Source organism: Cryptomeria japonica, chromosome 7, assembly GCF_030272615.1.
Source record: "Cryptomeria japonica chromosome 7, Sugi_1.0, whole genome shotgun sequence".
Classification (NCBI taxonomy): Eukaryota; Viridiplantae; Streptophyta; class Pinopsida; order Cupressales; family Cupressaceae; genus Cryptomeria; species Cryptomeria japonica.
The window spans coordinates 345,286,787-345,309,163 of record NC_081411.1 but is presented as its reverse complement, the minus strand read 5'-3'; the positions used below and the strand labels follow the sequence as shown (position 1 = coordinate 345,309,163).

The 22,377-nt window shown below is 34.1% G+C and overlaps 1 protein-coding gene across 1 annotated transcript; it reads left to right on the top strand.

Moving 5' to 3' along the window:
• Positions 1 to 4,413: 4,413 nt before the first annotated feature.
• LOC131078772 (bifunctional levopimaradiene synthase, chloroplastic-like) lies at positions 4,414 to 9,091 on the top strand. Its single transcript, XM_058016535.2, has 15 exons — positions 4,414 to 4,540; positions 4,631 to 4,687; positions 4,796 to 4,845; positions 5,155 to 5,467; positions 5,711 to 5,897; positions 6,036 to 6,253; positions 6,339 to 6,459; positions 6,556 to 6,668; positions 6,765 to 6,997; positions 7,100 to 7,212; positions 7,318 to 7,416; positions 7,562 to 7,777; positions 7,847 to 7,988; positions 8,199 to 8,447; positions 8,531 to 9,091. Exons 1-15 carry the CDS (start codon positions 4,414 to 4,416, stop codon positions 8,822 to 8,824), a joined length of 2,532 nt encoding a protein of 843 aa, XP_057872518.2. The 3' UTR covers positions 8,825 to 9,091.
• Positions 9,092 to 22,377: the final 13,286 nt, after the last annotated feature.

The following is a 22,377-nucleotide window of genomic DNA, read 5'->3' as shown; positions in this document are numbered from 1 at the left end:
TGTTGCACATTCTTTAAGTAAGGTTGTGAGCACAAATAAGTTTAGATGGTGCTCAGAGTTTATGGGCCTCATGACCCCTAAAAATTGATTCATTGTGATAATACTCCTTTTTCTCTTGCAACGTGTTCGACAAGTGGGAGATTTATTGGGAAAATGGTGTCTCAACCTTGCATTACATGAGGTTACTATTTATAGTAATTTTTCATTTGAGCATGAAATGGTGCAAAATTCTCGCCAAAGCTTCTAGTTGGCTAGATAAACATTCTAATAAAGTTAAATCACAAGATCACAACTAGTTTTGAAGATATTAAATTTTTCATTTTGGAGGGGTCCAAAGAAAGGTTTGCATTTTATTTTGAGGACTTTAGAGGCCCCAAAATTCCCTAAAAATTGGTCATAAATGATATAGCCATTTGTGAAGAAATAGAGCACTTCCCAAGCTTTTTGGTGCTTCAAACGGTTTGTCAATAGGACACACGGTTCTCAAGTTATGGCCTACGAAATTTTGTACTATTGAAATAGGAAATATAATTTAATACATCTAACACAAATGTGTTTTACAAAGGGAGGGACATGTCATAGGAAATCTAGAAGGGAGACAAGGTTGGCTACAGCTTATTGGGTGGTTTTATCCCATGGTTTTGTAATATTGTTTGATTGTTTCTTGTGTTGTATCTCCTATATATGAGGTGCGTGAGAAAGAGGTTGTGTGTAAGAGACTTATGGCTATTGAGTTACCTCTGAATCTCTAATTAGTAGTAATTCTGTGAAGAGATTGCTTTGAAAGTATATTGTACTCTTTTTTTAATTGCTGAATAATATATTGGGCGACTTTTGGAGTGTGGGGTTTTTCTCCCGAAAGGGTTTTCCCCATGTAAATCACTATGTTATGGTTTGAATGTTATCATATCTATTTTTGTTTTCTGTAACTGTTGTGACGATCTATAAAAAAAATTGCATTCTCCTCTCAAGGTTAGTGTAGAAAGTTGTTTCGCTACTTAACTTCCTTACATTCATGAGCAACCAATATTCCCCAAAAATTTTCCAACCAAAAAAAAAAAATATTTATCTTGGACATGTTTATTACTTGTCAGGTGATGTTAGGTGCTAACCCTAATTCTAGTAGTCTTGTTTGGTATGGATAATGGTTTATCCATATGAGACTTTGCTATGATGTTAAAGTTGATATATGTCATATTAATGTTTATGTTGCAATGGATTTTGATTAAGTTCCTTTATGAATAAGCTATGAATAGGTTATGCATATTATTTTATTGATACTAACCTATGCTTTAATGGATTTATTTAGATAGCGAGATGTGATTGATTATGATTGAAACATTATTCCCTACAAGAATATTGTTAGTGATGGTCTCTGGAAGAGATTTTAGTGAAGTAGTGTGCTTATTGTAATTAGTGAGAAGAAAAATATCTTGTTTTAAACTTTTAATAGTGTACCAATTTGAATAATTAGAGGAAGTAAAGGAAAAATTTTGTTGTTATTATCTTATTTTGAGTTAGGAAATGTTTTGCACTAAGATATTTTTATTCGTTAATGAATCCTTTTACGAGGACATTAATTCAGTTGTTTGTATTTAACTTAGAGGAAAGGTGTAATTTGGTAATATTCAAATAAAGATTCAAGACTAATGTTTCCATGTTTTATCCTAACTTTGCAACTTCTAGGAGTAAGTCAAGTCCCAAGGGAGAGGATGTAGTGCCTCTCCCTGATCCCTCCTTTGTCACTAGATGTGTAAGATATTTATGACTTTGTTGTGCTTTGATAATCCTTGTATCTTGTTTTATTCTTTATCTTGATATTCTCTTTGACATTGGTAGATTCATTATGATTACTTTGATGATGTTGATTCTATGTGCTAAATTTCCTTGGCAAGGTGTTACAATTTGCCTCTCAAATTTGTAAAAATTTAGATATTTACAAATCTATCTACCATGTTGTTCCTATATATGATTCTTCTCTATTGTATTATTTCCTTTTCTTTCAATTTTGTTTTATGTCTTAATTCATACATGTGAACATTTAAGCTAAAGTAAAAATATAATTATACTAATTATGCCCTTCATCACTTTTGCTAAGAATAATTATTTTAAGAAGTATAAATTCTATGCTCATTTGGTAAAATTTAAGCTTACTTTTAGTTTCGATTGAATTAAAATAAGAATTTCAGTTTTTTCCTTTTTTCTTTTCATCCCATCACATCAAAGTTATTGAAAATCATATAAAGAACCTACTCATAAATTAAGATTATTTTGTAAATCAAGTCCTGAATTAATTAAATTTCCCATATTGGTATAGGGATGCATGAAAGGGTGAATCTTAATATAAACATGATATGTGCAAGATTAGTCATTCACATAATATCCTATTCACCTTCATCATCTTCATGATTAAATCTAAAAAGATGGTCTCCAAGGACAATATTTGGGAGTTTTTCAACTCAATCTATGTATCGATTCTCCTAATTCAAACCCCTTTGGTGGTTGAGATCAATAGCAAGGGGAGATTTAAAGACAATATTCACCAACATGTAGCTAGATTTTATGGAGATGCAAATTTATCCATTTATAAATTAAATTCATTTTAATGAAATTCCTTTTAATTTCCTAGATTAAATTAAGTTCCCTTTTAATGTCTTTAAACACCATAGCCTGCCAACATATAACACTAAAATGCATTGAGTTGGATCACAACTAATAGAAAGGGGTAAGATGCTAATAATTTAAATATTATAAAATTAAACTTCATCTGCATTGTCACACATCACAAGGCTAAACTTGGTCAATCCTTAGCTACTCAAAGTGCATGTTCAGATAAAATGATACTTGTGAGGCAAAGGAAAACATATGGAAGTGTGATTGAGACTGTAGCACCAATAAATAAATTGCAAGATGTATCAAATTAAGTGGGAATGGTGGTAACTAAAGGTTGATAGAAAATTGGGGTATGACCTAAATCCAACACAAAAATATAGCCCATGGATATATTTTATATTAAAGATAAATAGGTTTTGAAGGGTCCGAAATCCTAATTACATCACATTGCAAAAGCATAAAACAACTTATGGACATGTTACTCCTTTAAGGCATCTCATAAATCCAAGAACAAATCTAAATGAGAATGACATGCATATGCAATCAAGCGTAATTTTATTAATATTTATAGTTCAATCTTTTTATTTTTTGTGATTATAGGATCATGATTCCTTATGCTATTTTTCCATTTTTATAATTTTTATAATTAGAACTCTAGTACATGAGTATCATTAATATGAGTTTACTATTTGAATTTAATGGAACATTATTTCTAAGATATACCTAAATTTGGTCCAAGATTCATTCATGGTGTATGTACACTTTACTTAAATATAGCATTGTTTAAAAATCAAATTATCAATATCAGTTTTACACCTCATCCCTACCATTAAGCAATAAATAGTTGTCCTATTAGATTTATTTTTTTATAATTTTTATATTTTTTATAACTAGGAATGTATTACATGTGTATCATTAATACAAGTTTTGTATTGAATTCTTTATAAAAACAAAAAATTATTTTGAATTTATTAGTTCAACAAATTTTCTAATAAATAATTAAATCAGATTCTAAAATTATTGTTATTTTATGTACAGATTACTTAAAAATCAAATTATTAACAATCGAATGATCACTAACAATTTTACTCCTCATCCCTAGAAAAAAGAACAAATTTTTTTTTAAATAATTATCTTACTTTTATTGAAAATGGATGTAACTTTTTAAGTCTATTCAGGTTAACAAATTGATCAAAATGTCTTTGAACAACAATTATTGAACATTGAGATCTGAATGATAACCAAACAATGAAAGTTTTTTCTCAAACTTACGGAAATAATCTTCTACGAGAATTTACTCTTAAACTAAACTCACAGAAACAATCCGTGTTGTAGAACATATTCATAAGCTAAATCACAAAACCGATCTTCTGTATCAATTTCAAGTAACATGAAGTTTATCGCCCTGGTCTCATCTTCATCAATTTTACTGGCAAACCAGAAATTTACTCCGGAAGATCCTAACCATCTTCAACAGCTTTTGTGAATATAATCCTACAATCATAGAATTCCATGAGGTGACATCTCTTTGAGGCAATTGTCAAACAGTTCCCTTGTCGTTTCCATATTTTCGTATTCTCCATAATTGTCCACCAGGGAAGTTGCCAATACAAACAAAAATTCATCTATCCTGTCATCCTTTGATCTATATCCATTCCCTGTATCAAAGTCCCCATTTCAGGAGAACTGAAATTTCTATGATTGACCCCAACCTTGTCCACCCCAACCTTATAAGGCCTCTCCTCCTGAGGCCTGTTAAATGAACATTCAACCTAAAACGTGATCTCTATCTTATCAAGAATGGCTCAGATTTTGGCTCAGATTTTGTTTTCTCCGACTATTTCAGTTTCCAAGTCCCGAGAATGGATCTCAACGAAAGCCCATGGTATTTCACCTATTGGAAAGTACTCCCCAGCAAAGAACATGGGTATTTTTTTTTTATCTTAGTCTCTTCAAATTGCTTTGTAATCCTGGAACTGAAAATTTGATGTATTGCTGTTTTTTAAATTATTGGCAGCTTCCCATAACATCCCATCTACTTTTGTTGTCGGAAAGGATGCGAAGACTCTTCAGGGTAATAACGATCAGAAAATACACACCATCTGCTTTATTTTATTGGCTTTTAAGTTTAAATTTGTGAAGTATTCGAGTTTTATATAATTCAAGGCTTTCATTATTGCAGCTTGTTACGGGAAGCCAGATTATGTTCACTATGTTTCAACGTTTAAGGAGGTATGAATTATGAATTCATTTGAGCTTGCCTCCTAATGTAGATGGATCATCATTTATTAGCCTTTTTTTTTTGGACTGGTGCATTGAGTGTTACATTTATCAGCCGTCACTTGTATCGGTGATTCATAATCTATCATTAGAATGAGAGAGTTGTTGGAGAAAATATCAGATGATAGATCATGGAATGGAATGTGATTCAAAATATTGATTTTAGTAAAATTTAGAAATAAATCAATAATCATTATGAACTGTGGAAATCTGTCTAAAAAATTAAAGATGTAAAGTCATAATTGAATATTATTGTTTCAGGCACCCTTAGATGAGATGGATAACAGAATAAAGGAATTGGTTACAGAGATCAAGGGTCTCTTTAATTCGATGGAAGATGGAGAAATAAGTCCCTCTGCATACGATACTGCGTGGGTAGCAAGAATTTCTGCCATTGATGGCTCCGGTAAACCCCAGTTTCCTCAAATGGTGGACTGGATTCTTCACAATCAGTTACCCGACGGTTCCTGGGGAGAGAAGCATCGCTTTTTAGCGTGTGATAGACTCCTTAATACTCTTTCTTGTCTAGTTACTCTGGCCTTTTGGGGCATTGGAAGCAATCAAGTGAGCAGCGGTAATTTTATTTCTTTCATTTCTTTTCTTTCTATTTGTGGTTTCATTGGGCAAACAGGCCACACGAATTTATCCATAGACTGATATGCATTTTCTTCTACATTTTGGTGCTATATTTTAGTAGTTTTTAATTGTACCTGGGATAATCTAATTAAGATATTTGAAATTACCATAAAGGGCTACAGTTTAAAAATGAGATTTACCTTCAAATAGATAAAAGATTTTGATTTTTGGAGCATAGCAGGTCTTTATTTCTTAAGAAAAAATACAGAAGGAATGATTAAAGAAGCATTTGGTCATCATCAACCGAAGGGATTCGAGATGGTCTTTCCTGTACTGCTGAATGAAGCCAAACTTTTGGGTTTGGATTTTCCTTATGACCTATCTATCATCCAACAAATGAGCGAAAAGTGGGACTCGCAATTGAAAAAGTGAAATTCTAACCCATCTTTTCCTATTATCTATCTGTGATATGTCATGTTTTGCTACTGTCTATTTGTGATATGTCCCGTTTGAAGACATGCATACGCTAAAGATGGAAATGATTGAATAAGATTATTGTGAACTAGAGTATCTGTTGAAAAGCTGCACAGCCATCCCTCAACAATGCTGCAGTGTCTGGAAGGCATACAGGAAGTAGTCGATTGGAAAAATATCCTGAAACTGCAATCTAAGGACGGATCTTTCTCAGGCTCGCCAGCATCTACAGCTTGCGTATTTATGCACACAGGGGACAACAAATGTCTACGATTTTTGACAAGCCTTGTTAAAAAGTTTGTAGACCATGGTAATTGTTGTATTTAAGATTCACACTCTCGCAAGCATTTATTAAAATAGTATCGGATTCCAAAACTTAAATATTGGGATGGCAGTGCCGAGCATGTATCCGGTGGATATAGCGGAGCGTTTGAGAGCCGTGGATAGTGTTGAACGTCTTGGGCTCGAAAGCCATTTTCAAACGGAGACTAAACAAGCCATGGACTATGTGTTCCAGTGAGTAATAGTGTCTCCTCTGTTGTGATTTTTGCAATAAAAGTCCAGATTATTGAGTTTATTTTGACACTCCATAGCTTTGGAAATGTTTGGTAGGTACTGGAGTGAAAGAGGCATTGGGTTTGGAAGGGAGAGTCTAGTTCCAGATATTGATATTACAGCCACTGCCTTCAGGCTTCTCAGAACATTCGGCTACACTGTATCTTCCGGTACACGTGTTTTTTTATGAAATTGATTTAAATGAACCATGAGTACTCATTCAAAGCTTAATAGAGCCTTTAATCTCTAATAATTGTAAATGGCAGACGTCTTGCAAAATATGAAAGGCGAGGCAGAAGAACTTTGTAAGCTGTCTGCTAATGAAAACAGCGCAGGAGTAATCGCTATGTTAAGCCTATATAAATGCTCACAGCTTAACTTTCCGGGTGAAAATGTAATGAGAGAAATAGGTGCTTCTGCAAAAGATTACCTGACCAAATCCCTGCAAACCGAGAACTTTTCTCACTCGAAGGCTGTCAAAGAAAACCTTTTCCAAGAGGTATTGCGAATTTTTTCCCTCTCTGAATTTTTTATTTGTGATTTTACTACTGAACTTATTAAAATATATTCTGATTTGCGATGTTTTTCCTTCTTTATCCAGGTTGAATATGCTCTGTCTGCTCGATGGAATAGAAATATGCCAAGGCTGATGGCTAGAAATCACATAGTAGCGTTTAATCCCGATGACCTATGGCTGGGGAAGACATTATATCGGTAAGATGCAGTTTGTTTTATATGCTTGGAGTCTTATTACATTCGATGATATTTAAATTGTCTCTAGTGCACATAACGGTAATCCAGGTTGACTGTGATGCACAGACTGCCATATGCGAGCAACGACAAGTATTTAGAATTGGCCAAACTCGATTTCAACCGGATTCAAGCTTCACACAGATCTGAAATACAACATATAAAGAGGTAAAAATGAAGCAGTTAAAAAACAGTTTGAAATAGTCCCTGTTAAAAAGATAATCTAATCAAACCGCAAGAAAATCAGTTTTTTTTAATTTTTGCCACGACCTATGATGAATGCTATTAAAATGTGATTATTGTGCTGTTAAAGATGGTACGAGGATTGCAATTTTCCGCAGTTGGATTTTACTCGTCACAGAGAAGTGGCAGTTTACTGGACCTCTTCAGCGGTGATGTTTGAACCACAATACACCGCTTGTAGACTCGCTTATGCAAAAGCCGGAATCTTGGCTGTAATCACAGACGACCTCTATGACAACTATGCAACTCTGCATCAAGCCAAGCTCTTCAACGAAGCTTTGGAAAGGTCAGCCCATTAAATCCCCATCTCATCTTGACAAATTGCCCATATTAACTGTTGGCTATCACGCTGCAGATGGGATCCATTGGTAATCGATCAACTACCAGAGGACATGAAAATAGTTTTCATGGGCCTCTATAATACGTTGACCGATATATCTGAACGAGCACAGGAGGTTCAAGGACGTGTCGATGCACTTCCTTACCTGCGTCAACAGGTAAAATGTTTGCCTCGACATCCATGCAATTTTTTTTGGTTCCGTCTCTGCCAAAATGTAACTTTGGACTGAATGTCTATTCATTTACAACTCTTTCTTCATTGGCTCTTTTTTACTTCCTACTTACATGTTTGAAATCAATTCAGATTCGAGCAGAGAAAGAGGGGAATCGTAGTCTAACAAGATTAGTTTGTTTGTTGTGCGTTTCAGTGGTTGCATCTGTTCTTCAGTTACACTAAAGAAAGAGAGTGGACGGAAAGAGGTTATTCGCCATCATTAGATGAGTATAGAGAGAATGCTGTAGTGTCGATAGCACTGGGAGTAACTATCCTGACTGCAATATTTTGTACGGGAGAGATTCTTCCTGATCAAATTCTCGGGAAGGTAGATTTTCGAGCCGACTTTCTCAATGTCGTCAGTCTGACTGGACGTCTTATGAACGACCTTAGAACGTTCCAGGTGAGCCTGGCCTCCCTTCACTTTGATTTTTTTAAACACCTAGTATGTTATTAGCTAATAAGTATTTTAGCGTGCTAATTCAGAGGGAAAGAGATCTTGGAGAATTGGCTTCATTCCTACAATGTTACATAAATGAGCACCCCGGATGCACGGAAGAAGAGGCGTCCAATTATATGCACGGAGTGAACGAACATGCCCTCTGTAAATTAAACTACCACTTTTTAATGCGTGCAGACATACCCAAGAGTTTTAGAACTCTTCTTTTCAACACGGCTAGGGTGATGAACGTGGTTTACAGGAACGAAGACAGCCTTTCGAATGCCGCGGAGGACCTTGAAGATTCTATTAAAAAGTCTCTGTACGAACCAGTGCTGTAATAGACTACCTGTTAATAATTGATGCTGCTGCTCGATCATGCAGCTCGAGCATGGAGGACAAAATTGCCATTCACTGCCATGCGAAGTTTCTGTTAGGCTATTTTTAGATTGCAGCATCAGTTTTAATGTTTTTAAGTTTAGTTAAGTTTTTAGAAACTTTGGTCTATAATTCCTACGAATAATGCATGATGTGCATGCTATGTTTGTTAGTGGTTTTTGTCCATGCCATTGGACAGTGATCTAGCTGATTAGATAGCAGTCTTAGCTTTTTATTAATCTGTCAATTTGAAACCGTTGTGTGATGCATTACTTTTACTATGATCTAAAGCTATAGAAATTATAAATAAAACGTCTTTATTTTGTTTTGATTAGAAAGCTCTAATAAAAAAAACTATTCTTGTTATTTAGTTCTGAAACATAATAAGGTACTCTATTTTTCAATTTAGTCTGGTTATAAGAAATAGGGGGTTCAATTTTGAATCTACAATTAATATTAGAGAAAGTATTTTGTTTTAGTTAAAGTTTTTGCTGCTGGAATTTTGCCAAAGTTTATCATGTCAAATTATACCCACTTGTCCATTTCAAAATTTGAGGAAAAATAAGTATCATTATTGGTGCATAAAAATGATGACCTTTTCGATAAGAAAAGGTATGTGAGAAATTGTTGAATTAGGTTACCAGGAGCTAGCTGATTGGAATGCCCTCTTCATCAATGATAAAACAACCAAAAAGGAGGCCAAGAAGAAGAATGATCAAGCATTGTTTCACATTCAAATAGCTCTTGATAAGAACTTATTTATAAGAATTTTATATGCAAAAGCAACTAAAGATGCCTAGAAAACTCTAAAAGAAGCTTACCAAAGTAGTGACCAAGTCAAGGTTGTCAAGCTATAAATATTGAAGCATGAATTCAAGACTTTGAGAATGCAAGAAACTAAATGTGTGAATGATTATTATGTCAGAGTCAAACATATGATCAATAAAATGGCTACACTTGGGAAAACTATAAGTGAAGATGAGAAAATTTGATTAGAGATCTTATGGGAGAAGATCCAGATGATTCAACATCTTATCAATGAAGTACTTGCAATAAACACACACATGCAAATGCAAATATCTAAACTAAAACACACATGCATGCAACATAAATTCACTCCATTGGTCTCCTACCAATCAAGATCTTGTGTTCGAAATACAGATACTCTCAAAAACACATACACAAGAAGCTATGATGGATGGATATGAATAATATCAAAATGTCATGAAATGAAATCAATGTGAGAATTAATGAGATGAATACAATGATCAAATATGCAAACTAGAAATGCAAGAGAAAAGATTCAAAATACAAATATGCAAATGATAAAGAGATTTGCGAGGTGATTGAAAGAGAAAGGGGCAAGGTATTTATGATGTTCTCAAGGTGGAATCCAAGTTTCACGATAAATGTGGGATAAAAGATTAGTGTGAGTGTAATTGATAGGAGTGGAAGATGATAAATAGGAGATGAAATAGATATGAAAGAGATTTTATGAAATGGATGGAAAAATGGATTCAATGGAGAATAATGTTATTAAATGGATTTACTTAATATATTATATAATAGGAATATTATGATATAGTGAGGAATAATGGAATAATGAAAAATGAATATCATAAGATAATGGAGAATAATGGGATAATAAGATATTATTTAATTTGGATCCACTTTATAATAATTGAAAAATTTAGATTAAACAAGAGGACATTTTAATGGAAATTTTTTATATGTCTACATTTTGCCCCTCTTTGAGACAATGCATCTTGTCACATTGTTTCAAAGAAAATGATCAATTAATATGTGCCCTAGAGATATCCTAGTAAGGGTGATGGTTGATTGCTTATGCCCCCTTGAGAGATTGATCGAATAGATTGATGGAGATTGACCTCTCGATAGATTATGAAAGAGACTGGATGATTGATATTGTGCAAGTAATTAAGTTGAGATGTACATTTGATGCAAATACATAGTTGATGAGGCGTAACTGAACAATTGATGGAAATGAATAGTATAGCTATGTTGATTAGCCGATTGAGCTGATTAAGTTGTTAAGAATTGATGCTAGTTCAAGATAAGGTGATCAAAGGATTGATTGATTGATTGATCCAGGGGTGTTGAGATTGCGAGAAGCAAGTTGATCGATTTGATAAAGCAATTAAAGATTCAGAGACATGTATTAGTTGGATAAAGTGTTTGATTAATTTCACTGCAATGAGATGAATGAAGAGGATGAAGAAAGAAATGATGAAAAAGAGAGATGAAAGGGGGAAAGTGATGAGAAAGAAGTATGAGTGATGAGAAAGAGAATATGAAGGTGATGAGAATTCTTGTGCTTTTTTAATTGCTTATATCATCATCAAGCTTATTATGGCAAAAGGATAAAACTCATCTAGATACATGAATAAGACCCAAATTAATCTTCATACCAATTGTGTGAAAGAAAACACATCATAAACGAAAATATTTCCTCAGTTTGCATTAGAATGTTATGTCCTCAATGATCTTAGATGATCATGTCCTTAGACAAGTCATCATAATACTAAGGAACAATCCACAAGCAACAAATAGGTGAAGTTGCCCTATCCTCACCTTTATAGTCAAAGACATCCTCGAGATAAAATCTCTAGTCAGACACATTCTAGAAAAGCTAAAAGACATGTCATCAAAGATAAAACAAAAAAAAATCAAAAGACATAATCAAACAAACAAATATGTATGTTTTATGCCAAAATGAGTTTTGTTCACAGTTAATGTTTTTGGTTTTGATAAGTCGATAAGGTGTTCTTATGTCTGCTTAATCATTGTCTTGTGACGTCCTAATTTCATTGGATTTCAAAGTTTTATGCTCATCCAAAGTGTTTGTCTTCACAACTTTTATTACATGTTTTAGGATTTTGATTAATTTTTTAATGATTTTTAGGGGTTTTTAAGGACTTTTTACGATTTTTAGGATTTTTTAAGGACTTTCTATGAATTTTAGAATTTTTTCAACACTTTTTTATGACTTTTAGGATTTTTTCAATTAATTTATGATTTTTAGAATTTTTTCAAGATCTTTTTAGGATTTTTAGGATTTTTTAAAGACATTTTACGATTTTTTAGTATTTTTTCAAGACTTTTTTTTAGGATTTTTAGGATTTTTTAAGAATATTTTACAAGATAGTTCCTCTGACCATGAGATACCAAATATCCTAACCCATTACTAAGGTTGAGATACCTCAGTGTGGGATAAGGGTAGCTTGGTATGTGAGAGTAGCGCAGACATAGGTTATGCAAAACAATCCACAAGCTATGATAGGGGTGGTAAGGCTATTATGGAATGGGAGGGTAGATACAGATAAGGCATAATCAAGTAGAATAAAATATCAAAGGATACTCTACCCTCTCCTAAACAAAATCACTACATGTGCCAAGATTTCTAAGAAAGACCACACATCGACTCCAAGATCTATATGTGTGAATGAGTAACTTTATGTGGCATAGATTCGTTGGTTATGTATGCTGAAATACAAGGAGGAATTACACTCAACTAACATTGATCACAAGTTAGGAATTAGATGAATAATGCACTAAATGCTATTTTTTTTTTAAGTTTTGGACTTAAAAAAAAGGATAAAAGGATGAAGGGTTTAGAAGTTTTATGCTATTCCTATGAACTTAAGAGATGGTAAAGATTGGGTAAAACTAATAATAGCTATTTGTTTTGCCATGTACTTGGACAACTAGGCAAAGTAGGTGTAATCTTGTAAGGTTGTACTTAAGATTTTCATACTTATGAATAATATCATCAATCGAACAATATTTACTTAAAGTATAAGTTAAATCATCCACATCATAAGCTCAAGTAAACTTTACACACTGAATGAAAATCATCCATCTAAAGAAAGTATGAGCAAGAGTTTCACCAATCTAAACTATCAAATCCTTCATTCATCTAACAACTTTGGAAGAAAAAATTACTCTAAGTAAATCTATTCTATTGTTGAAGAAAGTATGTAACCATGTTGGCAATGCAGTAAACTTCTGAGCTCGTCGAAGAACATAAATCATTCCCTCCTGAAATTCACTGCCCAAAATATTTGTTTCATTATCTGATTCCAATATCTTTGTGCTTGTAGAAGATGGAGGTTCTTCATCTTCCTGATGGATTGACTCTACATTTCCCCCATGGATAGGAGAAGGAATTTTTATTTCATCAAGTGGTTGATCCTCGATAATCACTAGGATATAAAAATTCCTAGATGTGGCAGAATGGGGTGGCTCTAACATTTTTTCTTTTGAGCACTTGTTCCTCATTCGTGACTTCCTTCCCTTTTGACCTTGAAGGGTCATCAATTGCTTCCTTCCTTTTTCTTGAATTCATGCCTTCAACTGGCATGACAGGCTAACACTTTCTTCATTGGAAGAGTATGATTCCATGGTGCCCATCAGGTTGTACATGAAAGTCACACCTTTTCGCATTAGCCCTTGGACCCGCTGGTCAACCCACCATTATGAATATGACAACTAGCCACATCAAGGTGGTTAGATCAGCGAGTTCTAGTTTTGATCACTTCATTGGAGAAAGAGTCCAATTTTCATCAAAGCATGACTGAGTGTAGTCTCCATCATCTTACAATTGATTAGGCACGAGGAAGAGCTTAGTTGTTCTGATCAAGCTTACTGGAAGTCTAGACCATAACCTTTTACTCATCTGCAATATTTGCCCAAAAATCTTCTAACTCAATCTTGTGTCTGTACTTTTCTCCATTCATAAATCCAATATGGTTATGAGGATCAAAATCAGCACAAGATTAGTAGAATGTGAACGGATTCCACTGCTTCTCCAACCTAACACTCTCAACTACCTATGTTGTTGGACAAGACTCTAGCATATTCCCAATGAGAAATATAAAGGAAATAGCCGCCTTTTTCTTTTTTCTTTGGAATCCCTGATATGTTTCCAGCTACCTAAGGACTTCAAGCAAGACCATTCTATTGGTGGGATAAATCATAAGCCAATAATGACATCCAGTAAACCCCTAGACTCTTATGGATGTGAATATTGGAAACTGCATAAACCAGGATCTGTAATACCCTAAAAATGGTCATCTAAACCATGAGCCCCTAATCTCGACAACATCACCAAGGTCCTAACCAAAGGCAATTAAGTAAATCGTGAGCACACAATTAATTGTTTAATCATCAAATGTCACATGGCAAAATTAATCACTCAATATTAATTAAATATTTATTTAATTAATTGATCATTCCAAGTAAATCATTTTAAACAATTATCTTTTTTATTTTAATTAAATATCTTTTGCATATTTAATTAAATAAATCAATTTGCCATTAAATCATCAAAAAGAGGAATTAATTTGAAAATAAAAAATTGTCATAAATCTTCAAGAAAGGAAACAAATCAAGAAAGAGGAATTGGAAATTATGAGCACAAATCTTCAAAAAAGGAAATAGATCAAGAAAGGGGAATTGGAAATTATGAGCACAAATCTTCAAAAATGGAAATAAATCAAAAAAGGAATTAATTGACCAAAAAAGAATTAAAAATTTGAGAAAAGAAATCAACTGGAGATAATCTTGAAAAATAAATTAAAAACTGATGAATAATCTCAAAGAAAGCAATTAAAACAATTAAATATTAAAATTGAATGAAATAGAGAATAAATCAGTTTTTCTTGATTTTATCTTAATTTTAGTTCAATTTCCTTTAAAATTAAGAAAAGCATCCAGTCACGTCAATTCACCTGGATTGTGCTTCCTCTTGGAAAATCTTGACCGCTCATCATCATTTGATCTCAGCCGTTGGTTTCTTTCTGAATTTTCTATAAATTCAGGCTCTCATCTCTCATTCAAAAATCCTAGAGAATATATTGTTATTATATTGTTTTTTCTCTAGGTTCATTGAGAATATTGCATACATATTTAGATCATTTATCTCATTTGTTGCTTAAATCTTGTTAGATTAATCTTGCATCGATCTAGCATTAATATGATGGTCATATAGATAAAAATCCTTCGTCTTGAAGGTGTCTAGTCACTAGATCGCTTATACAAATCTGAGAGCAATCTTATACTCACATCTTTTAGAAGGCAATGGGTCAATTTGTTATGGTTTTCATATTCATGTTTATATCTGTCTAACCATGCATGTAATGACTTGATTGAAGTGTTGTGTATTGCAGATACAGATACAAGTCCACTTTTTACACACACATTTTGGGCACCCACCATGCGGCCGAAGACTACATTTTTCGGCCTCCAAAGACTTTTTATTTTTGTTATTTTTTAGGTTTTTCGACTTTTCATATTTTTGGCCATACAGCCTCTGTGTCATCTTGTATGACATTTCTCACAGGCTGAAATGACAAACTGCATGTGTTCTACGAATTGAAATCCTCTATCGTACAAGCAGAAATCCTCTATCGTGCGAGAAGAAATCCTCTGTCCTGTTAGAAGAAATCATTTGTCGTACGAGTAACTGATTTGTCATTTTTTTTTATGTTTTTACTTGTTCGGTTCGGTGAGAATTGTTGTATGGTCAAGTGAGAATACTCGTATGAGTTACTATTTTCTCGTATGAAAAACAGAGCATTTTTGTTTAGGATTTTGCTTGAAATAAGGCTTGTGGAAGGTCAATATATATGGAATATAACATTTATGTATAAGTGATATTTCCTCTTCTCTTCTCTCTTTCTTATACTTTAAGTTATATTCCATATATATTGTTAGGATGTTTGAGAGAGGTTTTGGACCTCTAGGAGTTATAATGCAAAATCTAATTTTTGGAGGATCTTCCAAATTTCAGACTCAGTCAAATTTCAGGGCATTTCAGCATTCAGAGTGAAAAAATTGTAACCAAGATTTGAAATTAGGCTTGTGTAAGCCCACTAAGAGATTAGATTAGGATGCAAAATCTAGTTTTCTTCTTGCAGATTTCTAACAATTTCTTGTAGGTTGGAGGAGTTAGATTAGGATTCTTTTTTTTTTTAAAAACAAATTACTTTTTAGGGTATTTTTTTAAAGTAAATTTTGATTACGCTAACGCTAACCTTGAATTGTCTTATGTCTGCCTGATATTTTCATAGCCTAACCAGTTTCTTGCAAGACGCTTGTCAAAGAATTTATCAATCAAACATACGCCTATCAAAGAATAAGAATAAAAACAACATGACTACTGATGCGTTGTTTTTGCAGGTTACCTAACGAAAATAGACCAAATATTGTGTATTCTTTAAATTCATTTTTAGGCACTTAAATTGCTATCTGGTTAATGAAAAAATTGGTCTTTTGTGTTTTCAGAAAAATCTAAGAGGTAGGAGAATATGCTCTTGTCTTTTACAGACAATCAGAAATCTAGACCCTTGAGGCTTTTTCTAAAATTGAGATTTGTGTACCTTTAGCGGGCCTATCACAGTGGTAAAAAGTAATCACCCTGTGAGAATGACCCAAGTGAGTATAGCTAGACCTGAGCATTCCAACTCACTATAATAAATAGGCCTCTGGTGATTAAAGTCTCAAAAGATGGGATTATTTGAGTTTTCTCTTTGAGATCTCTCATATCGAGCATTTTGTAGGGTCTCGCGGTCTCAATCATGTTTGTGTGACTTCATATTGTTTCGGTACCTTTTTGGGCTATAGGCCTCATTCATGCTTGCGTGACTTCAAGGGGTAATTCCAAACGGAATTCTTGACTAAGAACTATAAGATTAGAAGCTACTCAATTCACCTCCGAAAGGCTGATAATCTTTGTGAAAGAGAGATAGTAACTCTCCCAAGACACTTGTCATATCGTGCCCCCATTAGCGTTTGGATTCAGCTAATATGGCATTGAGAATCCATTGCATGAGATTTAGTGGTCGTATTCTGATTAGATATTGGGTGTGTACCTAAGTCAGCAAGCAAATGATTTCTTCTCTAAGCCAACTTCCATAGGGTTTGCATGTTGTGATTGGAGTTACTATTCATACTGCGTGTTTTCTATGTTTTCATCCCTCAGACTAAAACTGGAATACTAAAACTGGAGAAAATAAATCAACAAACTCAATGATCAAAACTTTGTCTGTGTCACAAACTAGTCTATCCTGGTAAAAAATTAGTCCATTTCAGAATTGGTCATACTCAGTTGTCATACCTAGCCATTGAAAAACACAGAATTTTTGTCTCTATCCCGTTAACAGTCGTACAAGCCTGATCATTTGTCATCTTGCACCATATTTTGTGTCGTATGAATCTGCTAATTTGTCACATGAAGCTAATCCTCTATCGTACGAGATCCAGAAGTTTGTCATTCTAAGTTAAATCCTGTGTCATATGAGATAGAACTACACAGAATCATTTATCGTTCAAGACCTAGCCATTTGTCATACGGTACTAGGCAGCAACTCATACGAAACATAACTATTGTCATCCTGAAGTTGTTATACTGTCATACGGTCTCATAAATTTTGTCGTATGAGTCTCTAATTTTTTCAGTCCAGAATACTCAAACCTGTCCAAAACAATCTACAATGAGCCTAAAAGTGGTTATCATCCTCTTGAGCATTAACAACCTTGATAGTGTACCTATGTTGTTGCGTTGCATGATTTTGTTGATCATCTTTAAGCTAGTTCAAACAAACATCTTATCAAACCTAAGTTAACTTAGATAATGTCTTACATAGGATAGATCATTCTTGAAACCAAACCAGATCTTAGTTACTTCACTCAATCACTACATTAAACAAACAACTAGCTACAATTTGATCTTGACTTCTACAACACATCTAGCTCTTGGTCCTATCAGTTGTAAATGCCTATTCAAACTAGAAGCTCTTCTAAATCTCTTGACAAAAGTAAGAATCTCATAGATACCTTAGCTCCAATTCCATGGCTACCTTTGCTCAAATATTTCAAGATATCAAGAAAGAAATGTATGACATGGAAATCCAACAAAATAAATCAATGACTCCATTTGAAAAACAAATGCATGATATCAAGAGTGAGAAACTTCAAGGAATGCTAAAACAAATATATAATTTGACAATCAAATACCACCAAATAATTGACGATCAAAAGACAAATCTCAAACAAGATCACAAAACACCTTCACCAAGACAAATAGACATCTATTCCCTAGATAGACAATTTACACCTTTGGGGCAATCTATTGAGTCCACTTTGGAAGAGCTTCTTAAGAACATTCTTATCATATTGCCTAAAAAGACCACATGGGGATGTGCAGTTTTGAGTAGTTATTGTGTATATCATAGGCATAACAAACATAAGACTTCAATGTGTATGGAATTAAAACATAAGATTCAAGATCTCCTTGATGATGGTTTCATTGAAATTGAAGATCCTAATAACTCACCTAAATAAAAAGAAGGAACTACTTCTAAGCATGATCAAAATCATGAACCTATGTCTAGCAAGGCTCCATATGTAGCCTTCACTCCTTCCATGATGCCTTCATCTCCTAAAACTTCTCAGCAACAATCCATACCATCTCCTTCAAACAATGAAACTTATCATGTTGATCTTCAAGGGCTATCTCCTATGGAAATCCAAGTTAATGCCAATACTGATACAAGTTCCTCTAAAGATTTAAAAATCCCAGATCCTATGCCATCATACACTTCAATTCCAAACATACCCACTCCAGAGAGTCCCACTCATAATGCTTCCCCATCATGCCAAAATATGGAGACCTTCCAAGAATCCCCTACGCCTATGCAAAATCCTATCCCTTCCTTAGAAGTGACTCCATGTCAAGAGGATAATCTAAAAAATGAAGAAACAAGTCCTATCATAAATCAAGATCAAGACAACAAAACTCCTCAATCCCATCTAATGATTGAAACAGATCCTATTTCACTAGAATCCCATGATGATCCCATTATACCTTTTGATTTCTTTCGAGATGACTCACTTCCATCTCAAGAGCAAACCATCCTTCCAAATCCCATTCCTACTCTACTTCCTAAGCAAGATCATGATGCCTCTTCCACCTTTTCAAATGATCCTATTCAAAATGAAGAGTCAAACACCCTTCCTACTCTATCCAATGGTCCTCTTCCATGTCAAGATCAAAGTATCCCTTCATCTCCTTGTCATAATCCTCCATGTTCACCTCAAGAGTCCATCATGCCCATAAAGACCTCTCACGATCCTATCATTCCATGCAAGATACCTCCACCTCAAAATGGACTTGACTCTAGAATCAAAAGTAAGAAGAAACCCTTTGTTAAAAAGATCTTTCAAAGCATGCATAATCAAAGAAATGGGTTAGACATTCATGGACAAGGTATATTAGAACCCCCTTCTATAAAAGAAAATCTTGATTATAATGGCTACATTTCTCACTCTCAAGATGTTGGTATCCCTCATAAATCCTACATTTCTCCAGTTAAATCCAAATATACGCTTTCCCCATCATCACTTCCATCCATTCTAGGTCCCTATATCCCTCCATCGCTTATGCGGGATCAACAAAGACACACATCTTTGAGTACCTTCCATCCATCTAAAAGACCTCCATATCATTCCTATCTATCCACGCATCTCCCTCCAAGCAATTTGGATGCCAAGCATAAAAGTCATAAGCCAATCGATCCACATGTATTCAAGGATCAACATGTCCCATCTAATTGACATGTCAAAACAAAGCAAAATATGATCCAAAAGAAAAAGAAAAATACAAAATGCCACAAAGGTCCACAAAGAAAGAAGAAAAGTCAAAATTTATATGGGTTCCTAAAGCACTTGTACAAGCAATGCGCTCTAAGGAACTACAAAAGCATGAAAAATAAAAAACCATGTGGATCCCTACATGGCTGCTTGAAGCACAACAGTCTAAAGAAAAATCAAAATTGGCATCCAAAATTATTGTTCCTCCATCCAAACCTTTTGAGTCTATTCCTCCATCACCTCCTTCATGCATTTTGGGTTCTTATGCCCCAAAATCTGTAACCTTTCCTCCATCCAAATCTCAAAATCTGAGATTCACTTCTCTTCCATATGTCCACTGTCCCTCAAGATGTGTGCCAATGTTGATCTTTCCAACATTTCCATCTAGCCGTACACAATTCTTCCAACATCCCATCCATTATCCAAACCTCTTTTTCACCCTTCCATCCCTCTTATCTAATCCTTTGCATAAATCCTTGGCCTAGTTTCATTTCATTATCCTGCCAACATCTTTGAGCATACCTTCCTAGCCATGGTCTATTGCAACTCATATTCCAAGGGTACCATCCAAAGAAGCGAGACGTTGAGATCCTTCCTCCATCCCCTATCATGCCTCTATTATCTTCCAAAAAAGTAAAAAAGATGAAGAAAAAAATGAAAAAAAAAAAAAATCAAAGAAAAAAGAAGAAAAGAGAAATAATTTTGTCTACGAGTGAAAACCACTTCTTTTGGCACCTTGGGCAAGTACCATGATGAAAACCTAGTAAACAGGCATCATGTGTAATCCATCATCCTTTTGCACTTTAACCTGGGGGCAAGTTTCATCCATGTAAATCCATCTATTATCCTTCATCCTCCATTATCCCTCATCCACTCTATCTACATTCATATCCCTTTTCCACCTTTGATCTTGACAAGGTTAAGGATCTTTGCAGTCTTCATGTGTCCTATCTATTACACTTGATCTAGACCCTTTAGCTTCTCTCCATTGCTCACTTACATCCTTCATTACTCCCTTTTGATCTTGCTTATCATATCTGCCTCCTATCCAAATATATCCCTTGATCTTGATCAACACTATGGGCAAAATGCAAAAACATGCTTTCCACAAACCTCTTGACATGGCCACTTCTTTGCACCATATGGCTTTGTTACGCTATATGCTTGCTTCATTGCACTATATCCTTGCTTTGTTGTGCTATATCCTTTCTTTACATTACTAAAATCCCTGCTTTACATCGCTAAAATCCTTTGTTTACATTGTTATATCTAAATCCTATTCTTGGATTAACGTTGTGAGATAGTCCTTGAAAGCGTCCACCATTATTTGCTTATCCATTCCTGTACTCAAAATCCCTTTTGCCTTGCTAAACATTAGGAGAAAACATCAAATCCTAAAAAATCATAAAATGTCCTTAAAAAAATCCTCAAAATCCTAAAATGTCCTGAACAAAATCCTAAAAATCATAAAAAGTCCTGAAGAAATCCTAAAATTAAAAAAAAGTCCTAAAAAGAAAAAAGAGGATCTTTGCCAAGCAGGTGAAAACCTAACAAATAGATGCCTCTTGTACTCAAGTGCTCCATCTATCAACGCAACGTTGGCATTTCCGCTTTCATGTATCTTTGCTTTCGCTTGTACATATCTTTTGGTCACTTTCGTAACATCCTGGTTCATTGGAACCCTCATGGCTTGAAACCAATCATTGTCCTAGCCTTAGGTTAATCGACAAGAGCACATTACATGTCCTAAGCAGTATCAACCAAGTCAACCTTACGTTAATGAAACCTAGTCGTCCACTCTGAGTCAGTTACCTGTCTCCTGACTACTGAAGAGTTTTATCGCTGAGTTAACAAGAAAAACAATAAAATGAAAAACAATCATTAAACAATTTGAGGTATGCATGGAAATTTTCTTTGTGTGTTGTCTTTTATATTGGTTTTCAATTATTATCCCTCCGAGTAACTCGATGAAGTCTATCTTGACTAAGAGAAGCAAGCATTGGGGGCATAATATTTTCTTTTTTTTTTTTGCTTGTAGGAATGATCCCAATGATCTAGAAACATCTAAATTAGTTGGGTGTCTGTGATAAGAGCCTTCATATCAAGGTAAAAATGCCTCACATACCTCGACTTTGCTTATTTGAATGCTATAGGGAGGTTCCCATCATTTCTTTGTCTATTTTGAGAGCATTTCTTTATTGTGCAATCTGGGTCCATGCGTAATTTGTCCAAGGATATGAATGAAAAAAGGGTCATTGCCGACAAGATAATTAATATTGCACATGAAAAGAAATGAACTCTATTCGGCCTGCTATAATTGTAAAATGCTCAATGATGAAAATTAAGCTTTTCAAAGTCAAGTGACTAGGTTTAGGATTGCATCTCATTTTGTATATCATTTTGCATTTCATTCTGCATCTTGTGAATTAAGAGTGATTTCGGTATTGTAACAATGATCTCCTTATTTTCTGAATGAGCATTGGAAGCTTCATCATTTTTTTAGCTAAGTGGTCTCTTTTCATCATTTCTCTTATCGAGTACTTGTGTTTTTTAGATGTTTAGCTGCATACATAAACATTTAATATAGATCCATACACTTCATTATTACTCATCTGCATTCATCTTATTGTATAGAAAAATGAAAAATTTGCATTACTAGTTACTCATTCTCCTCATTTATTTGCATCATCATTTATTTGCATAAAAAGAAACAAAAATAAACACCCATATTCCATTTGCATTCATTCATCTATACTGAAAAGAAATGCATACATATAGAATAAAGCATATAGAACAACATCTCATAATCAATCAACACAAGTACGATGAAATCAAATCAAGAGCT